General features: G+C 40.5%; 1 protein-coding gene across 2 annotated transcripts in view; it reads right to left on the bottom strand.

Annotated features, from left to right (window-relative positions):
* Nucleotides 1–18,123, bottom strand: part of LOC140729981 (4F2 cell-surface antigen heavy chain-like) — a 30,200-nt gene that overhangs the window by 11,317 nt on the left and 760 nt on the right. Inside the window, exons 2-5 of one of the 2 annotated variants that reach the window (XM_073050152.1) lie at nucleotides 9,447–9,626; nucleotides 9,259–9,362; nucleotides 9,097–9,177; nucleotides 3,132–3,196 (exon numbers count right to left, since the gene is read on the bottom strand). In XM_073050152.1, coding sequence (XP_072906253.1) covers nucleotides 3,132–3,196; nucleotides 9,097–9,177; nucleotides 9,259–9,362; nucleotides 9,447–9,626 — 430 coding nt within the window. Of the gene's footprint in view, nucleotides 1–3,131; nucleotides 3,197–9,096; nucleotides 9,178–9,258; nucleotides 9,627–18,123 lie in introns of both variants that reach the window. The other variant, XM_073050151.1, reaches the window with a different exon arrangement.

The raw sequence follows: 18,123 nt of genomic DNA, 5'->3' as shown, positions 1-18,123 counted from the left end.
AGATGGCCTTCAATTTATTAAATACCTTCTGGCAAGGCTCTGTCCAAACCAATTTCTCACCCTTCTTCAGGATGTTAGTCAATGGAAGGGCAATATCAGCAAAGTTCTCACAGAACTTGCGAGAATATCCAACCATTCCCAGGAATCTTCTAAGAGCCTTCTTACCAGTTGGAATGGGAAAGTCAGAGACAGCCAGAAACTTTGCCTGAACAGGAGCCAACCTGCCCTAACCTACAACATAACCAAGATAAGTCACAGTGGCATGGCCAAATTCACTCTTAGCAGAGTTAACTTTAAGGGTGGCCTTTGAGAGCCTTTCAAAGAGCTTTTCCACTGCAGAGATATAAGCTTCCCATGTGTCATTTCCTGTGACCAAGTCATCAATATAGACATCTGTGTGTTCTAATCCTTGAATTACAGAATTAATCATCCTCTGAAATGTTCCCGGAGCATTCTTCATTCCAAATGGCAGAACATCGTATTCATACAACCCAGAAGGTGTTACAAATGCAGAAATTTCTCTACCTCTATCTGTTAATGGAACACACCAACACCCTTTCAACAGATCGATTTTTGTAAGAAACTTAGCCTTTCCGACGTCTACAGTCGTCTACTCCAGGGATTGGATAAGCATCCGATTTTATTACAGCATTCACCTTTCTGTAATCAGTGCAAAACCTGATACTACCATCTGTACCATGACACAAGGTGAGCTCCAATCTTAAAAAGAATGCCTAATAATACCATTTTCTAACATATACTCAATTTCTTGATCAGCAAGTCTACACTTTTCAACATTCAGGCAATATACGGTAGATGCTGTTTTATAGGTTTGGCATCAACAACATCTACATCATGTGAGGCCACTGTTGTCCTCTTTGGAACATCAGGGAACAGACCCCAAAATTTCATGATTTCTGTTACAAACCAGCAACAATAGACCACAGACTCAGTTTTTAATATTAAATGAATATATTTTCAAAACCACCCCAAAAATAGACATTTGAACAGATTAATCAGATTACTTCCCTAAACAAAGAAAACAGAAACAGTTTACTGCATCTTAGCTCACAAATTGTGGAGGTTTAGAAACAGTTCTTCCCACGTCTTAGGATGGCAACCCAGAAGGTTCCCGAAACTATGGGAGCAGGTACAGGTGTCTGTAAGGAAGGGTTCTAAAATCCGCATTAAGTTGACAAAGAGGTTGATCACGGGAAATTCCAGGAGATATGAGATTGTCACATTCACACTGGTCCACACAGGGAAAGCAAGGCAATAGTCACAGAAGATTCCAGACATCCAGTAGATGTCACTTAAAAACTTGAGTCCATGCAGGAGTAACAAAGTAGAGTCTCCGTGACCGGGTTACCAAACCAGCAGAAATGGAATAATATGTTGGAGTCTGGTGGTACCATAACTAAAAGTGTTTATTAGTAAACTAAATAATAAGAGTACAATAAAATGCAAATATACACATAAAACAGGTTAGCAATGATATATACAGAAGTGTGGAAATATAAATCAAACCAAGCTCTATCGAAGTCTAAAGGTAAATGAATAGTCTTATGATGGTGCAGAGTTCAGTTTAGGTTGAGATAGTTGCTGTTGTATGGTGGGGGGGGGAAGAGAAGAAAAGGAGAGGGGGAGGTGGGGGGAAGCAGTTGCAGCAGGAAAACCTTCCGTTGTCTCCTTGTTCTGTTGTGCTGTTGTGGTCACCGACTGTGACCCCTCTGTTCCCAGTCAGACCGTTCTTCAGTGGTGAGCCTGTCACCCAGGCGAGGATGGACACACACACAAGCCCCCACCGGTCTGCCTTCACACACTGTGAGCCTCTGATCGATTCCCCCAAATCGATCCTCCAAGCCCCCGCCTTCCTGTGGGAGCACAATGCTCTTTCTGTGGCATGTCTGCCTATCTCCAGGCAGACTCACTTTTTATCTCCCCTGCCAGGATATGAGCCATCCATCACATGTCCATCACCTGGCATCGTTTCGCTGTCTCAGCAGGAATGCTCACAGGCAGGCAAAGTGTCCTTGGAGCAAAGGTAAATAATCATCCATGGAGCCATAACTTTAAATCTTTGTCTCTCTCACATCTGCTCTGGGTGCCACCCCCCCCCCCCCTTCTCTCTCTCTCTCTCTCATTAGCAGCACAAACAGTGTCCAAAAGCCAGACTCATTTTCCTGACATTTTAAAGTGGTTGTCCACAGAAAATAGGAACCCTAGGGGTACATAACATAAAATCCACATAAGGATATCCCAAGGTGACAGTCACAGAATATTCTTTAACATGAGTGGTCGCCATGTTAACACACCCGAATCCATTCTTGGGTTAACAAAAAAAGTGGTCACCACAGAATACTCCAGAAATCCATGTATGGATCATACAAAGTGACAGTCACGTATCCAATATGCACTGTGTGCCGTCAATTTTCACAATCCTCTGGACATGGAGAAATATTAGGATCGTCCATTGCTGCAGTGGACTCTTTAATTAACTCCACACAACTTACTCTCCCGCTGGCAGCTCACAGTCTGTGCTCTTGCGTAGCTACTGAAATTTCCAGAAAACTCCTGACTTGAATCGAAGAACCCTTCCCCTGTTTGTTATATGACGTCATCTCCCATACACTTAAATGACGCTTAGGTTTAATTAAAGCAACGGTAACATGCAACAGGTCACTCCCAGAATCAGTGAGAAGTGCAAGCTTGTAAGCAGGATACAGCAAATTACATGACCATCGACCACAGAGCAATAAAAAAAGTTTAAGTATATTCTGTCTCATCTTGCTATTCAAAGCAAGTATGTTCCCTAAATTTTGCACAGAAATGTGGCTGAAATAAATTTGAAAATATATTGCTCTGGTAGAAATTTTTCTGTCAGCTGTATTTGCAGTGAAAATTTTGAAATCCAAAATATTACATTGCGATATTGCATCCATATAAGCAACATTTAATTAATTGATAAAACAATGACCAGTTATCATACAGGGATAACAGCAAAATAATGTTATCAATTTAATTGTCAAAATACCTCAGTAGCAATTAATTGGACACAATGCACAATCACATATGGTATACAATTTAAAACAACTACTTTATAAAAATAAAAAAAATACTCTCAAATATACCTTTGTTTTGAAGATTTACTGTATCTTCCAGCCATATTTTTCAATGTTTTCAGAAGTTCTATAAACTAAATCCAAATGGAGAAGACCTTAAGTGTAAGTGATCTAAGCATAATAACCATAAATGCTATTTACTTTCAACAATTTATCTTTCAAATAAATAGGTGAGCTGAGAAATTGAAGTTTTATTTCTGCTATGCAATTAGAATTTTGAATATTTTATATTCAAATTGGGGGACCATGGCCATACTGCCTGAATAATACATTCCAAAAATTTGATATGGCATTCTAGGAAGACTTGCCCAAAAAATGTGATGCATAGGAAGTGATAATAACAATTTTATTTATAGAGCATTTTTCATACAACTGTGTTTAACCATGGTTACGTTTTAATAAGTAATTTCTTTTTAACCCTAAATGGGGCCGCTGTGTTCATTATATTTGTCCAGTTATTGTTGAAATAATCAATCATTTCATTTACTGAGCAGTTCTAACTCACATGTGTCAGATAAGCTAGCCAGCTCAAAGAATTAAAGTTGTGTTCCACATCAAAAACAATTTTTTTTAAAAAACTAATTTATTTCGTAGTATTGATTCCAGGCAGGAAGGCATCAAAAATACACAAAACTGATCAGTTACTGGATTCAGACAGAGACATTAATAATATTTAAACCAAAATCAAGTGCATTGCTAAGTTGATGAGTGGGCTCAGTGACATGTTGGGTAAGATCTAGACTATCTTAAGCTCGTGAATTCAGCTGCCATAGAGAGATCATTATGAAGTCACCAGAGATAAAAATCCTGTCACAGTTCAATAAAATAGAGGATAAGAATTTTGAGAATTCCGAGAAAACAGGCATTGGATTTAGCAGGGTGATAAATGAAGGTGCAGAGGACAGCATCTGTACCATAAATTTGAAACATATGTACTTCAAATTTTGAAAAATTATTGACAGTCAATAAGAGTGCAGCTAAAATGCTTTTTGAACACCGTGGCAAGCCTGCTATTTTGTCCACTAGGCCTTGGTACGTAGTCGGGGGACACAGTTCAGAACAGGTCTCAGTTCAGAACATAAAATCAAAGTCTGCAGAGAAAATAAGATAAAAGCCTTATTTGAAAGGGATCTCACATTTAGAAGAGCTGGCTTAAACAGAGTACCTTGGAGTGGTGCAACAGGGGAGGTAGGTTTTAAGAGTAAAAGATTATTTCTGTTAACACTTTTAATAAGACAGTTCAACCTAGAGGCCATTCCGGTGACTCTGGTCTGAACAGAATTGGTATCATTTACAGGACTGCTAAGGAGGAAGCAGTGAGGGAAGGATCACATGTGCGATTGATTGTAAAGAGCCATAGACGTGAATTTGCCACACTGCAGTGGAATATGTTTTTAGACTGCACACACTGTTTGGGTGAAGACCATCGGGTTGAAAAATAGATTAAAATTTTGAACGAAGTACATGGAATGACGTAACTCATTATGCTATGTTAGGAAATGTAGAAAATAAAATTGCATTTTTCAGTTCACCATCATATAATGGAGCCATGTGCATGACTTTTATTTTTAGGCAATTTACATTGCTTATCATATTCAGCTCCTGTGTTGCATGACTATGTGGTATCTTGAAATACAGGGTCTATCCCATTCACCTTTCTTAGGCTTATACACCAGAGCAACTTTACATTGAAACAAAAGGAGAGTCAGAACAGATCTTGAAGGTACCACTCTATTACATATTTTAGCATGACCAGTCGCATGCTCCTCAAACCTGGCAGTGAAGATTATATTTTGCCTTAGGCCCTCAGTGAGAGAAATATGTGCATTCACAGGAGATTGGGAAGGTGCAGATAGAGGAGATGGAACAATAGACAATAGACAGTAGGTGCAGGAGTAGGCCATTCAGCCCTTCTAGCCAGCACCGCCATTCACTGTGATCATGGCTGATCATACACAATCAGTATCCCATTCCTGCCCTCTCCCCATATCCCTTGACCCCGCTATCTATAAGAGCTCTATCTAACTCTCTCTTGAATGCATCCAGAGACTTGGCCTCCACTGCCTTCTGGGGCAGAGCATTCCACATATCCACCACTCTCTGGGTGAAAAAGTTTTTCCGCATCTGTCCTAAATGGCCTACCCCTTATTCTTAAACTGTGGCCTCTAGTTCTGGACTCACCCATCAGCAGGAACATGCTTCCTGCCTCCAGTGTGTCCAATCCCTTAATAATCTTATAAAAGGAAAAGGACGTTGGTACATGACAACAAATTGAACTTCTTTCTAGGCATGCCCTAAGTGCCAATCTTATTGCCCAGAAATTCCCTAGAGAATGGCTTTATGCACAATAAAATTAAAAGGATGGATATGATGGGCTATTTTTAAGCCACCTAAATTTGGTGGTACTGAATGGACATCATGTAGTAAGTTCTTGTGTGATTTGAACTCTATACTTCAACTGACTTCACTAAGAGTTGCTTTTACAAATCATATTTAAAGACTACTGTGAAAGATTCAAACAATCAAACCTTCCCCCTTATAGAAAAACAAACCCCACTAAGACTAGATTCTAGAATAGTGATAAAGCTATGGCGAAGGTATCATTTCCTTATCTTATTCTTACAATAAACATTTTAAAATACCTGGTGTACACAATATGTAAACAGAGATAGCTTTATCATTAGTAGCTGTAGTCTTGATAATTTCTGAGTAGAATAAGAGGAACAATTAAATAAAATTAAGCAGATTTTATCAAGGATCCTTAGAGAAAATTGCTCTGATCAAGTCTCAACACTTACGACTGGCCTATCATCTACAGACAAGGCTCTCTTGGGACTGGTCAGAACAGGAAGATCAAATCTATGACTCAATTCAATCACAAGTAACTCAGAAACTATGTAGGGATGTTGTTTCTCTTTATCTATGGGTGCCTCATTAGAAGGGCCAAATGTGAGAGAACTTGTGCTAATCTTTTACCTTAGGAAACAATATTGCCACATTAAACACCATAACTCATGAACATTCTTTATAAACCAGATACCAAAAACATCAATTGCGTGACTGGGTGCAGTGTTAGAGTGGGGTGACTTTTGGCTATGGCTCAATAGACTTTGGTGACCTAAGTATATGGTAATGCTTTTCTTGCTCATTCTTCACCTGTAAGTGTATAGTTAGGGCAGTAAGAATGGCTCCAGGGATGTGTTTTGTTCTTTATGTGAGATGTGGAAATTCAGGGAGACCTCCAGCCTCCCTGATAACTACATATGTACCAGGTGCACAGAGTTCCAGCTCTGCAGAGAACATGTTAAGGAACAGGAGCTGCAACTTGATGACCTTCGGCTCATAAGGGAAACTGAGATGGTGACAGAGCAGCAATGGCTGGAGTCTCTGGGAGTAATTTGGAAAGCGCAGGATAAATACATCTCAAAGAAGAAGAAATACACTAAAGGCAGGATGACACAGCTGTGATTGACCAGAGAAGTCAAAGCCAACGTAAAAGCAAAAGGCAGTGCGTATAACAGAGCAAAAATTAGTGGGAAGTTAGAGGACTGGAGAAATTTTTAACAATAGAAGGCAACTCAAAAACCATTTAAGGGGGTAAAAAGATAAAATATGAACGCAAGCTCACCAATATTATCAAAAATGATACCAAAAGTTTTTTCAGATATATAAAGAGTAAAAGAGGCAAGAGTAGATACACTGGACTTTTGGAAAATGACACTGGAAAGGGGACAAGGAAATGGCAGGAGAACTGAATAAATAGTTGTATTGGTCTTCACTGTGCACTTGTAATAAACTGAAAGTTTGAGTATCAAGATCATTTGCTATTACTAGGGAGACAGTGGTTGGCAAACTGAAAGGTCTGAAGGTAGTTAAGTCACCAGGATCTGATGGACTATACCCCAGGGTTCTAAAAGAGGCAGCTGAAGGGATGGTGAGGGCATTAGTAATGATCTTTCAAGAATCAATTGATTCTGACATGGTTCCAGAGGACTGGAAAATTGCAAACTTCACTCCACTCTTCAAGAAGAGAGGGAGATAGAAGAAAGGATTTATAGGTCAGTAAGCCTGAACTCAGTGGTTGGGAAGATGTTAAGAGTAGATTGTTAAGGTATTAGGAGGCACATGACAAAATAGGCCATTGTCAAAGTGGTTTCCTTAAGGGAAAATTTTGCCTGACAAATCCGCTGGAATTCTTTGAAGAAATAACAAGCAGGATAGACAAAGGAGAGCCTGTGGATGCTGTGTACTTGGATTTTCAGAACGCCTATGACAAGTTGCTGCACATCCAGCTGCTAAGCAACAGCCCACCGGTATTACAGGAAAGATACCAGTATGGATAGAGCATTGGCTGACCAGCAGAGGCAGAGTGGGAATAAAGGGATCCTTTTCAGATTGCCTGCCAGTGACTAGTGATGTTCCACAGGGAATCTGTGTTGGGACCATATGTCAATGATTTGGATGATGAAAGTGACAGATTTCAGGCCAAGTTTGTGGATAATAAGTTAGGTGGAGGGGCAAGTAATATTGAGGATGCAAAAAACTGCAGAAGGACTTAGATTAGGAGAATGGGCTACGTGGCAGATGGAATACAATGTTGGGAAGGGTATGGTCATGCTCTTTGGTAGAACGAATAACAGCATTGACTATTTTCTAAAAGGGGAGAAAATTCAAAATTCTGAGATGCAAAGGAATTTGGGAATCCTTGGGGAATATTCCCGAAAGGTTAATTTGCTGGTTGAATCGGTAACGAGGAAAGCAAATGCAATGTGTAACCCCCCACCCCTGCTCTCACCAGAGCTCGTATGTCAGCTTGGCTCATTAGCTAACTCTGCTAACAGCCACATGACTCAGCAGAGAAGAGGCCACCTTGATAAACAATTGCTGTATATAAACGCACTTTAAACAGGAAACAGAAGTTGAAAGGAGATCAGGCAAACACAAGGAAATCTACAGATGCTGGAAATTCAAGCAACACACACACAAAATGTTGGTGGAATGCAGCAGGCCAAACAGCATCTATAGGAAGTACAGTCAACGTTTCAGGACCAGACCCTTCATCAGGACTAACTGAAAGAAGAGATGGTAAGAGATTTGAAAGTGGGAGAGAGAGAGGGAAATCCGAAATGATAGAAGACAGGAGAGGTAGGGATGAAGCTAAAAGCTGGAAAGTTGATTGGCAAAAGGGATATACAGTTAGAGAAGGGAGAGGATCATGGGATGGGAAGCCTAGGGAGAAAGAAAGGGGAGGGGAGCACCAGAGGGAGTTGGAGAGCAGGCAAGGAGTGATTGGGAGGGGGGGGGGGGGGGGGAGGGATGGATGGATGGGCGAAATGATCTCCCAGTCTGCATCAGGTCTCACCAATTTATAGAAGGCTGCACTGGGAGCACCAGACACAGTTGAAGTGTCGCCTCATCTGGAAGGACTGTCTGGGGCCCTATATCACTTTACAGTATTTAACATTTATTAGCACCTCTCTTCATCATCTTCTCAGGCAGTGTGCCCCATACTGTAACTGTCAACATGAAAAAAAATTTTCATTCAGTTCCCTTGTAAACTTCTGACTCTTCATCTTAAACTTAAAGCTTCAAGTTGTAGACAACTCTGCCACTGGAAGAGTTTCTTAATATCTACTGTGTGCCTCAAAATTTTATATACCTGTCAGGTTTTTGCCTCAGCCTCCAGTGCTCAACGAACAAGCTCAGCCTATCCAACTACTGCCATCTGCTTGTGCACATTTTTAAAGTATTAATATTGAGTACTCGCAACAATGATGCACACAACTCCTTGCAAGTTCTACATGTAACAAAGTGCCTCGAATCTTTGACAGAAAATGGCAGGAGTTTCTTAGCAGCATAACTTACAGTGCACTTTAGAATTTCTAAATCTACATAAAGGAAAAATTAAGCATTTTGGTTTTAAAACCAGAAAAAAAATTCAAATTAAACTTAATTATTACAAAATAATTCTTACATTTTTTTTCTTCAAATTCACTGAATTCATTTTGAGGAAGATTCCATCTACGCCCTCTCTGAACCAGGCACGAACTTCTGCCTAAAGAAGTTTGAAGAAAATAAACTGTTGTACTAAATTTACTTCATAATAAAAATTGCATTTAAAATATAATGTTTTTACCAGTAAAGTCAGCGAAAGTTCCATAGTATCAGAATAAGTGTTGGTTGAATTGTCACTTTCAAGTTGAGCAGAAAATAAAGTAAGATCAAGGATAACCTTCATACCTTGAAGGCAACAATGAAAAAAACTCAGTAAAGGCTCTAAGGAATATGACATCAGTATACATTGAATACAAGATAAAGGCATACCATATTTTGCAGCTGAGTTTAATAAAGCTCCCATTTCTTGGATATTACCAAAGATATCACCAAAAAATCTTGAAGGATTCAATGTGTCAACAGTTTGATTTACCGGTAAGTTGTTATAAGGTACAATGATCACAGCAACTACATTCAGCTGAGCGATGTATTCTAACTGCAGCTGAATTCCTGAAAAGCAAAGAATATGTATTTTTTGTAACTGGCTCAATGGGCAATTAATTTATAAAACATTTTAATTTTTTTTAACAAGTCCAAGAAAGCAGATTAAATAACTAGAGAATAGTCTGATTCAATGGCGACTCTCAAACACATTCCCTCAACTGAGAGTGCTATTAAAATTAAATTACAAATAATCAATCTCAAAATAAAGCTATTGCATTAATACAACCTTCACTTCTAATTAGTAACCTGCTGAGATTTTTCTATAATCATATAGAAAATAATGCTTCTTAATAAATTGAGAGACCCAAGAGCAAAAACTTCAAAGTCACGTGCTAACAGTTGCTACTACAGACTAGTAGATGTAATTTTTTAAAATCACTTGTTGATCACTACATTAATGACCTGTTGGAAGAATTAGTATGCAGTTCCCAAACTGCCAATGATAGAAAAATAGGTGGAAGAGCATGTACTGTAATAGTACATAAAACATAGAAGAGAAACAAATTGAAGTCACCCACTACAACTATATTGCTGTTTTTAACATCCTTCCATAATCTAGCTCCATTTTTTCTCGTTCTGCCTATTTGGATGTGACTGTACCTTTCTTATGCCTGAGCAGTACCACATTTTCTCACCAGATGAGCTCTCCAGGATGTCCTAAGTGTTGTGGGATTCTCCCTGACTAATTGTGCAACTCATCTACCTCCTTAATACCCCTCTCCATCATGTCTTAAGTACTCGAATAATGGAACATTGAGCTGCTAGTCTTACACTTCTTAACCAAGTATCTGTGATGGCTGCAACATTGTAGCCCTATGTTCATACCCAGGCTCTAAATTCATATGTAACTGCTGCTAAATTCATATTCCTATGTAATCATCTGTAATATACTTTTCGCTGAAATAACTGCAGCTCATCAGCTCCACCATACTCATTAAGCTGTTCCTGCCTGTCCTTTACGTCTCTGACCTAATCTCGACCTTCCCCTCAATCTCTCTTCTTACTGACCTACTATTCTAGCTCCCATCCCCTTACCTCACTAGCTTAAGCCCTTCTAGTAACATGGGCAAACTTGCTGCAAGGATATCAGTGACCACCAATTTAGGTGCAACCATCTTTCTTGTACATTTCCTTTCCTGGAAGCGAACTCAATGATCCATGAACCCAAAGTCCTCCTCTATGCATCAGCTCCTTAGCAGCACATTTAAGTACAGTACATCAGGAAGAAAATGGTACTAGCAAACAACTTCACCAAAGGCAACAACCTCCAGACAGATCATGAAACTACATCTTTCACATCTTTTTCTTTCCAAAGTGGTTCTGCAATTGTTGGAGCTTGTGATCTGCATTTTGGTGGTGTGTTTTTGGGCCTATTAAGTGATCTGGCATGTTGCTGTCTCTGAGGGTGGTGTGCAGCCTCAAGGCAAAGAAGCCGGGATCCCATAATCATCTCCATTTCTTGCCAATTAAAGCAGTGAAGAAGACTAAAATTATTGAGACGAGAGCAGAATGCACGCAGGTGTTCAGCGTCGTCTACCAGCCTCTCACTTGCTGCTGCCAGAGGAATGTGCATGCACATGGCGGTTTCTCTCTCCCTGCTCCTGGAGGAAGGTCTCTGTGTTCCAATGACTTCTCTCTCCCTCGATGCTGTTGGAGGATGCCGCCAGAGTCCTGGATCTTGGGCAGGTTTATTCAAGGTGGTTTTGGATTGGACTCCGTAGTGCACGCTATGATGTGTTTCTGATTGCTCCTTTTCCTTGGTAGCTATTCTGTGCGATTCTGATTAGGGTGGCCACAGATAATAAATGACAGTGGTAGACTGACCTAGAACTGAGCTGAAACTGAACATGCCTAGATTCTTTCAATGACTTTTGTGGGATGGTACTTTATATTCTGTGTTTTCCACTTTTTTTGCCATTTGCACAACATTCTTTTTTGCACACAGGTTTTTCTTGGAATGAGTTCCATAGTTTTTATTTCTTGATTGTGAGAAGATGAATCTCAGGGTTATATTCTGCATACTACTTTGATAATATATGTACTTTGAACTACCTATCTATTTCTTGCTTTGTTAGCATGTGGCACGGAGAGCATTCCTGAAATTATAACTGTATTGGTTCTGCTTTTTAACTGTCTAACCCTTTAAATTTTCTTTGCAGGACCTCAAAGTTCAAAGTAAATTTATTATTAAAGTACATACATGTCATCATATAGTACCCCAAAATACATTTTTTGAAGGCATTCATAATTAATACAAAGAAACACAGAAGAATCAATGAAAAACTACAAAGACAGACAAATAACCAAAGTGCAAATACAAACAAAATAATAATAATTGATAAATAAATATAAATAGAGAACAAGAGTTGTAGAGTTCTTAAAAGTGAGTCTGTAGGTTGTGGAATCAGTTCAGTGTTGGGTTAAGTGAAGTTATCACCTTGGTTCAGGAGCCTGATGGATAAGGAGTACTAACTGTTCCTGAACCTGGTTTTGTGGGACCCAAGACTCCTGCATCTCCATCCTGGTGGCAGCAGAAAGAGAGAATGACTCAGATGGTGGAGGGTCCTTATCTCTCTTCAAGCCTATGTTGTTAGTACCAATACAGATCACGTCCATAATATATAGGAGCAGAAGTAGAACATTTTGGCCCATCGATTCTGTTCCACCATTCAATCATGAGCTGATCCAATTCTTCCAGTCATCCCCACTCCCCTGCCTTCTCCCTGTACCGTTTAATGCCCCGGCTAATCAAAAACCACTATCTCTGCCTTAAATGCACTCAATAACTTGGACTCCACAGCCACTTCTGGCAACAAATTCCACAGATTTACCACTCTTTGACTAAAGTAACTTTTCTGCATCTCTGTTCTAAATGGACGTCCTTCAATCTTGAAGTTGTGCCCTCTTGTCCTAGAATCCCCTACCACAGGAAATAACTTTGCTATATCTAATCTATTCAGGCCTTTTGACATTTGGAATAAAATGTTTCTATGAGATCCCCCCTCATTCTCCTGAACTCCAGGGAATACAGCCCAAGAGCTGCCAGACGTTCCTCATACGGTAACCCTTTCATTCCTGGAATTATTCTTGTGAATCTTCTCTGAATCCTCTCCAATAGCAGTATATCCTTTCTAAAATAAAAAGCCCAAAACTGCACACAATACTCCAAGTGTAGTCTCATGAGTGCCTTATAGAGCCTCAACATCACATCCCTGCTCTTATATCCTATACCTCTAGAAAGGAATGCCAATATTGCATTCATCTTCTTCACCACCGACTCAACCTGGAAGTTAACCTTTAGGGTATCCTGTACAAGGACTCCCAAGTCCCTTCGCATCTCTGCATTTTGAATTCTCTCTCCATCTAAATAACTGTCTGTTTATTTCTTCCACCAAAGTGCATGACCATACACTTTCCAACATTGTATTTCATTTGCCACTTCTTTGCCCATTCCCCTAAACTATCCAAGTGTCTCTGTTTCCTCAACACTACCCGCTCCTCCACCTATCTTTGTACCATTGGCAAATTTAGCCACAAATCCATTAATCCCATAGTCCATATCGTTGACATACATCGTAAACAGCAGCGGTCCCACCACCGACCCTTGTGGAACTCCACTGATAACCGGTAGATCCCTTTACTCCCACTCTCTGTCTTCTGCCGATCAGCCAAGGCTCCACCCATGCTAGTAACTTCCCTTTAATTCCATAGGTTCTTATCTTGCTAAGCAGCCTCATGTGCGGTACCTTGTCAAAGGCCTTTTAAGAATCCAAGTACACCACATCTACTGCATCTCCTTTGTCAACACTGCTTGTAACTTCCTCAAAAAATTTCAGGTGCCTCTAGGTACGCTGTAATTTCATACCCAACAATCAATTCCAACATTTTCCCAGCCACCGATGTCAAGCTAACAGGTTTCCTTTCTGCTGCTTCCCACCCTTCTTAAATAGCGGAGTAACATTTGCAATTTTCCAGTCATCCGGTACAATGCCAGGATCTATCAATTCTTGAACGATCATTGTTAATGCTTTCACAATCTCTCCAGCTACTTCCTTCAGAACCCACTTGTGCATTCCATCAGGTCCAGGAGATTTATCTACCATCAGGCCATTAAGCTTTCTGAGTCTCTGACTGTTCAACTTCCCCTTTCATAATGTTTTATGCCCACTCAGATCATGACACCAAGAATGCAACAGAGCATTTTTGAGTCTTGCTAGTGGTCACAGAATCCCCAATGTGTTCTTGGCTAATAAATACAAAGAAACACAATAGAATCAATGAACCATCTATCACTCATCTATCTGACTGAATCTTTGGTATGACCACCTCCCTGAAACTCCTGCCAACACTCTCTGCTTCCTGTACATTCTTCACTGCGTCCAACTGATCTATGCAGTTCAATCTAGAGAGAAAATCCAAGGTCGGAAAGAGCTGCAAAGCTGGATATACTTCTTACAGACATATGTGCCAGGGACACAAGTCTACTCTCTCATCTTCCACATGAACATCTCACCCACTTTTAACAAGCTAAGGAAAATTAGAACCTCTACCTTGACAACTCTGTTGCCTCTCCACAGCAGAAAGTCTTTTACCAAAACCCACACTTTGACCTCAACAGCTGCACTTTGAACTTCAACAATGCCCTGCTCATAATGGCTTCTCCACTGGATCAGGACTCCCTTTCAATTGCTGCTTGACATCAGGTAAAATAAACAACTCCTCACCAGATACAGGATAATTAAATTTATGTTTGACAGACTCTTAGGCCTAGGCAGAGATAAAAATCTGATTTTTCTTATTTCTTTGCTGCCATTGCACTATTTAAGATGGCTGTATTTTAATGGCAACAAGGTGTTACAGAAACAAAATCTTTTCAGCTGGAGTACAGGGTGTCCCCAAGTTACAAACGTCTGACTTATGAACAACTCATACTTACAAACAGCCTGCCATAAAGCCTATTATATTAAAAATTCGTCGGCTTGAGGAAGGAGAACGCTGTCCGCCATTTTAAGTCAGATCACATTGCCTTTAACACTGTGTTGAGTGTGTAACTTTGTATTTGGCTTAAATTTTTCTTAGCAAGATTCATCCTGACCACCCCCCCACCCCACTTTTCCAGTCAGCAACGCCCCCACTTGTCCCAGTGACCCGGGGGAGCTCAGGACCTGCCCCCTGCAGCTTCTGCTGAATACACAGTGTTGACAGAAAACGATCACTATTGAAAATAAAGTGGAAATAATAAAGCGATCAGAAAGAGGTGAAACGCCATCGGTCATTGGAAAAGCGTTAGGCTATAGTTGGTCAATGATCGGAACAATTTTAAAGGATAAAATGAGAATAATGGAGCATATGAAGGCCCTGCCCCGATGAAAGCTACAGTTATTACTAAGCAACGCAGTGGTTTAATTATTGAAATACATATGTTTCTTAAGTGTTTTTTATATGCATAGAAAGATAGAACATATACTAAGACAAACGTTTGACTAACTGACGCTTAATAATACCGGATGTACAGGTGTCCCCCACTTTCAATAATGTTTGCTTTATGCCACTTCGCTTTTACAAAAGACCTACATTAGTAACCTGTTTTCGCATTACAAAGATGAGGATTTTCGCTTTTACGAAAATTTTCCCCATATAAATTAATGGTTCTTCACTTTCCGCCATTTCGGCTTAAGAAAGGTTTCAGAGGAATGCACTATCTTTGTGGGGGGGGGGGGGGGGGACATCTGTACCTGTTCCAACTTACGTACAAATCTGACTTAAAGACAGCCGTAGGAACAGAACTCATTCATAACCCGGAGACAGCCTGTAGTTAACAATCAGCATCACAGGAATAAAAATCCTGGGCAGTACTGAAAGAAATCTAATTATCACGGATACGTGGTTAAAACTCTTTGAGATATTCTTACATTCATTGCTGTATCAGTTTTACAGTAGAATAAAGGGAATTGCAGAGGCATGAGATGGTTGGAAGCGGACGCTACCAGGGATGACATCAGAACAACAATGGCTGGAGTTTCTGAGAGCAATTCAGAAGGTGCAGGATAGATACATTATAAATATGAAGAAGTATTTTATAGGAAGGTGAAAACCATAGCTGACAAGGGAAGTCAAATACACCACAAAAAGCAAGAGAGGGGATACATATAGGCATCCGTTAGTCTCGTGAGACCATGGATTTGCACCTTGGAAGGTTTCCAGGGTGCAGGGTTGTATGGGAAACCAGCATTTGCCCAAACTGCAAGCCTTCTCCTCTCCATGCCACCGATGTTGTCCAAGGGAAGGGTACTAGGACCCAAGCAGCTTGGCACCTGTGTCGTCACAGAGCAATGTGTTGTTAAGTGCCTTGCTCAAGGACACAACACGCTGCCTTAGCTGAAGCTCGAACCAGTGACCTTCAGATCACTAGACCGATGCCTTATCCACTAGGCCACGCGCCAACACGGAGAGAGGGGATATAATACTGCAAGAATTAGTTGGCAGTAAGAGAAGAGGGAAGTTTTTAAAAACCAATCGTGAAAACTAAAAAAAGGCAAGAAAAGATTAAATATAAAGGTAAGCTCGCCAATAATATAAAAAACACCAAAAGTTTTGTTTCAGATCGATAAAGAGTAAGAGAAGTAAGAGTGTATACTGAACTGCTAGAAAATGACAGAGAAAGTTGTCATAGGGAACAAAGGAACAGTGGACAAACTTAATATGATTTTGTGTCAGCCTTCACTGTGGAAAACCCCAGCAGTATGCCAGAAACTAGAGTGTCAGGAGGCAGAAGTGAGTGTCATTGCTTGGGAAGCTGAAGGACTTGAAGGTAGATGTCACCTGGACTAGATGGACAACACCACAGGGTTCAGAATGAGGTAGCCGACGAGCATTAGTAGTGATCTTTCAAGAATCACTCAATTCTGGAATGGTTCTGGAGGACTGGAGAATTCCAAATGTCACTCCACTCTTTAAGAAGGAAGGGAGACAGATAAAAGGAAATTATAGCTCAGTTAGCCTGACTTTAGTGGTTGTTAAGATGCTGGAGTCTATTATTGACGATGAGATTTTGGGGTGCTTGAAGGCACATAAAATAGGCCTAAGACAACATGGGGAAATCTGGTTGACAAATCTGTTGGAATTCTTGGAGGAAATAACAGGCAGGGGACAAAGGGGAGTTAGTGAATGTTGTTCATTTGGATTTTTAGAAGGCCCTAGACGAGGTGCCGCAATGCTTAAGAGCCCATGGTATTATAAGAAAGAAACTAGCATGGATAGAATATTGGCTGATTAGCAGGAGGCAAAGAGTGGGAATCAAGGGGGCCTTTTTGGGTGGCTACCTGTGACTAGCAGGTTGATGTTGGGACCACTTATTTTCACATTATGTGTCATGACAAAATTAATGGCTTTGTGGCAAAGTTTGCATAAGACACGAAGACAGATGGAGGGGCAGGTAGTGTTGAGGAAGCAGAGAGTCTACAGAAGGGCTTAGATTGGGAGAATGGGCAAAGAAATGGCAGATGAAATATAATGCTAGGCAGTGTATGTTCATGTACTTTGGTAGATTATTTTCTAAATAAGGAGAAAACCCAGAAATCAGAGGTGTAAAGCAACTTGGAAATCCTTGCACAGGATTCCCTGAAGGTTAACTTGCAAGCTGAGTCAGTGGTTTATTCATTAGGTGCTGTGTCACATGACACAGGGGATCATGGTCTTTTCATGGCTTCTTGGCAATTTTTTCTACAGATGCTTTGCCATTGCCTTCTTCCAGTCAGCATCTTTATTATATGGGTGAACTCAGCCATAATCAATACCCTTCAGAAATTGTCTGCCTGATTGTACTTCCACGCCGCCAGACAGTGGGGTCAGTGGCCAGGAAGGCAAATGCAATGTTAGCATTCATTTCAAGAGGATTGGAATATTATAGCAAAAACACAATGCTGAGGCACTGGTCAGACCGCACAAAGTATTGCGAACAGTTTTGGACCCTTATCCAAGAAAAGATATGCTGGCTCTAGAAAGGTCCAGAGGAGATTAAAGAGAATGATTCCAGGAATAAACAGGTTAATGTACGAGAAACATTCAATGGCTCTACTCACTGTTCAGAATTATGAGGGGGGAATCTCAATGAAACAAAAAAAAACTGAAAAGCCCAGATAGAGTGGATGTGAAGACGCTTCCTATAGTGGGGGTGTCTAAGACCAGGGGGCACAGCCACAGGATAGAGGTATGCCCATTTCGAACAGAGATGAAGAGGATTTTCTTTAGATCATAAGACCAATAGAAGCAGATTAGGCCATTTGGCCCATAGACTGCTCCACCATTTCATCATGGCTGATCCATTTTTCCTCATAGCCCCAATGCCTTCTTCCTGCATCCTTTCATGCCCAGACTAAGAATCTATCAGCTATACCCAATGACTTGGTCTCCATAGCCGCCTCTGGAAAAAATTCACAGATTCTCTGTGGCTAAAGAAATAACTCATCTCCATCCTAAACAGAACCCCCCCCCCCCCATTCTG

This window comes from Hemitrygon akajei, chromosome 7, assembly GCF_048418815.1.
Source record: "Hemitrygon akajei chromosome 7, sHemAka1.3, whole genome shotgun sequence".
Lineage (NCBI taxonomy): Eukaryota > Metazoa > Chordata > Chondrichthyes > Myliobatiformes > Dasyatidae > Hemitrygon > Hemitrygon akajei.
Note: the sequence above shows the minus strand (reverse complement) of the source record. Positions and strands in the feature narration are given on the sequence as shown.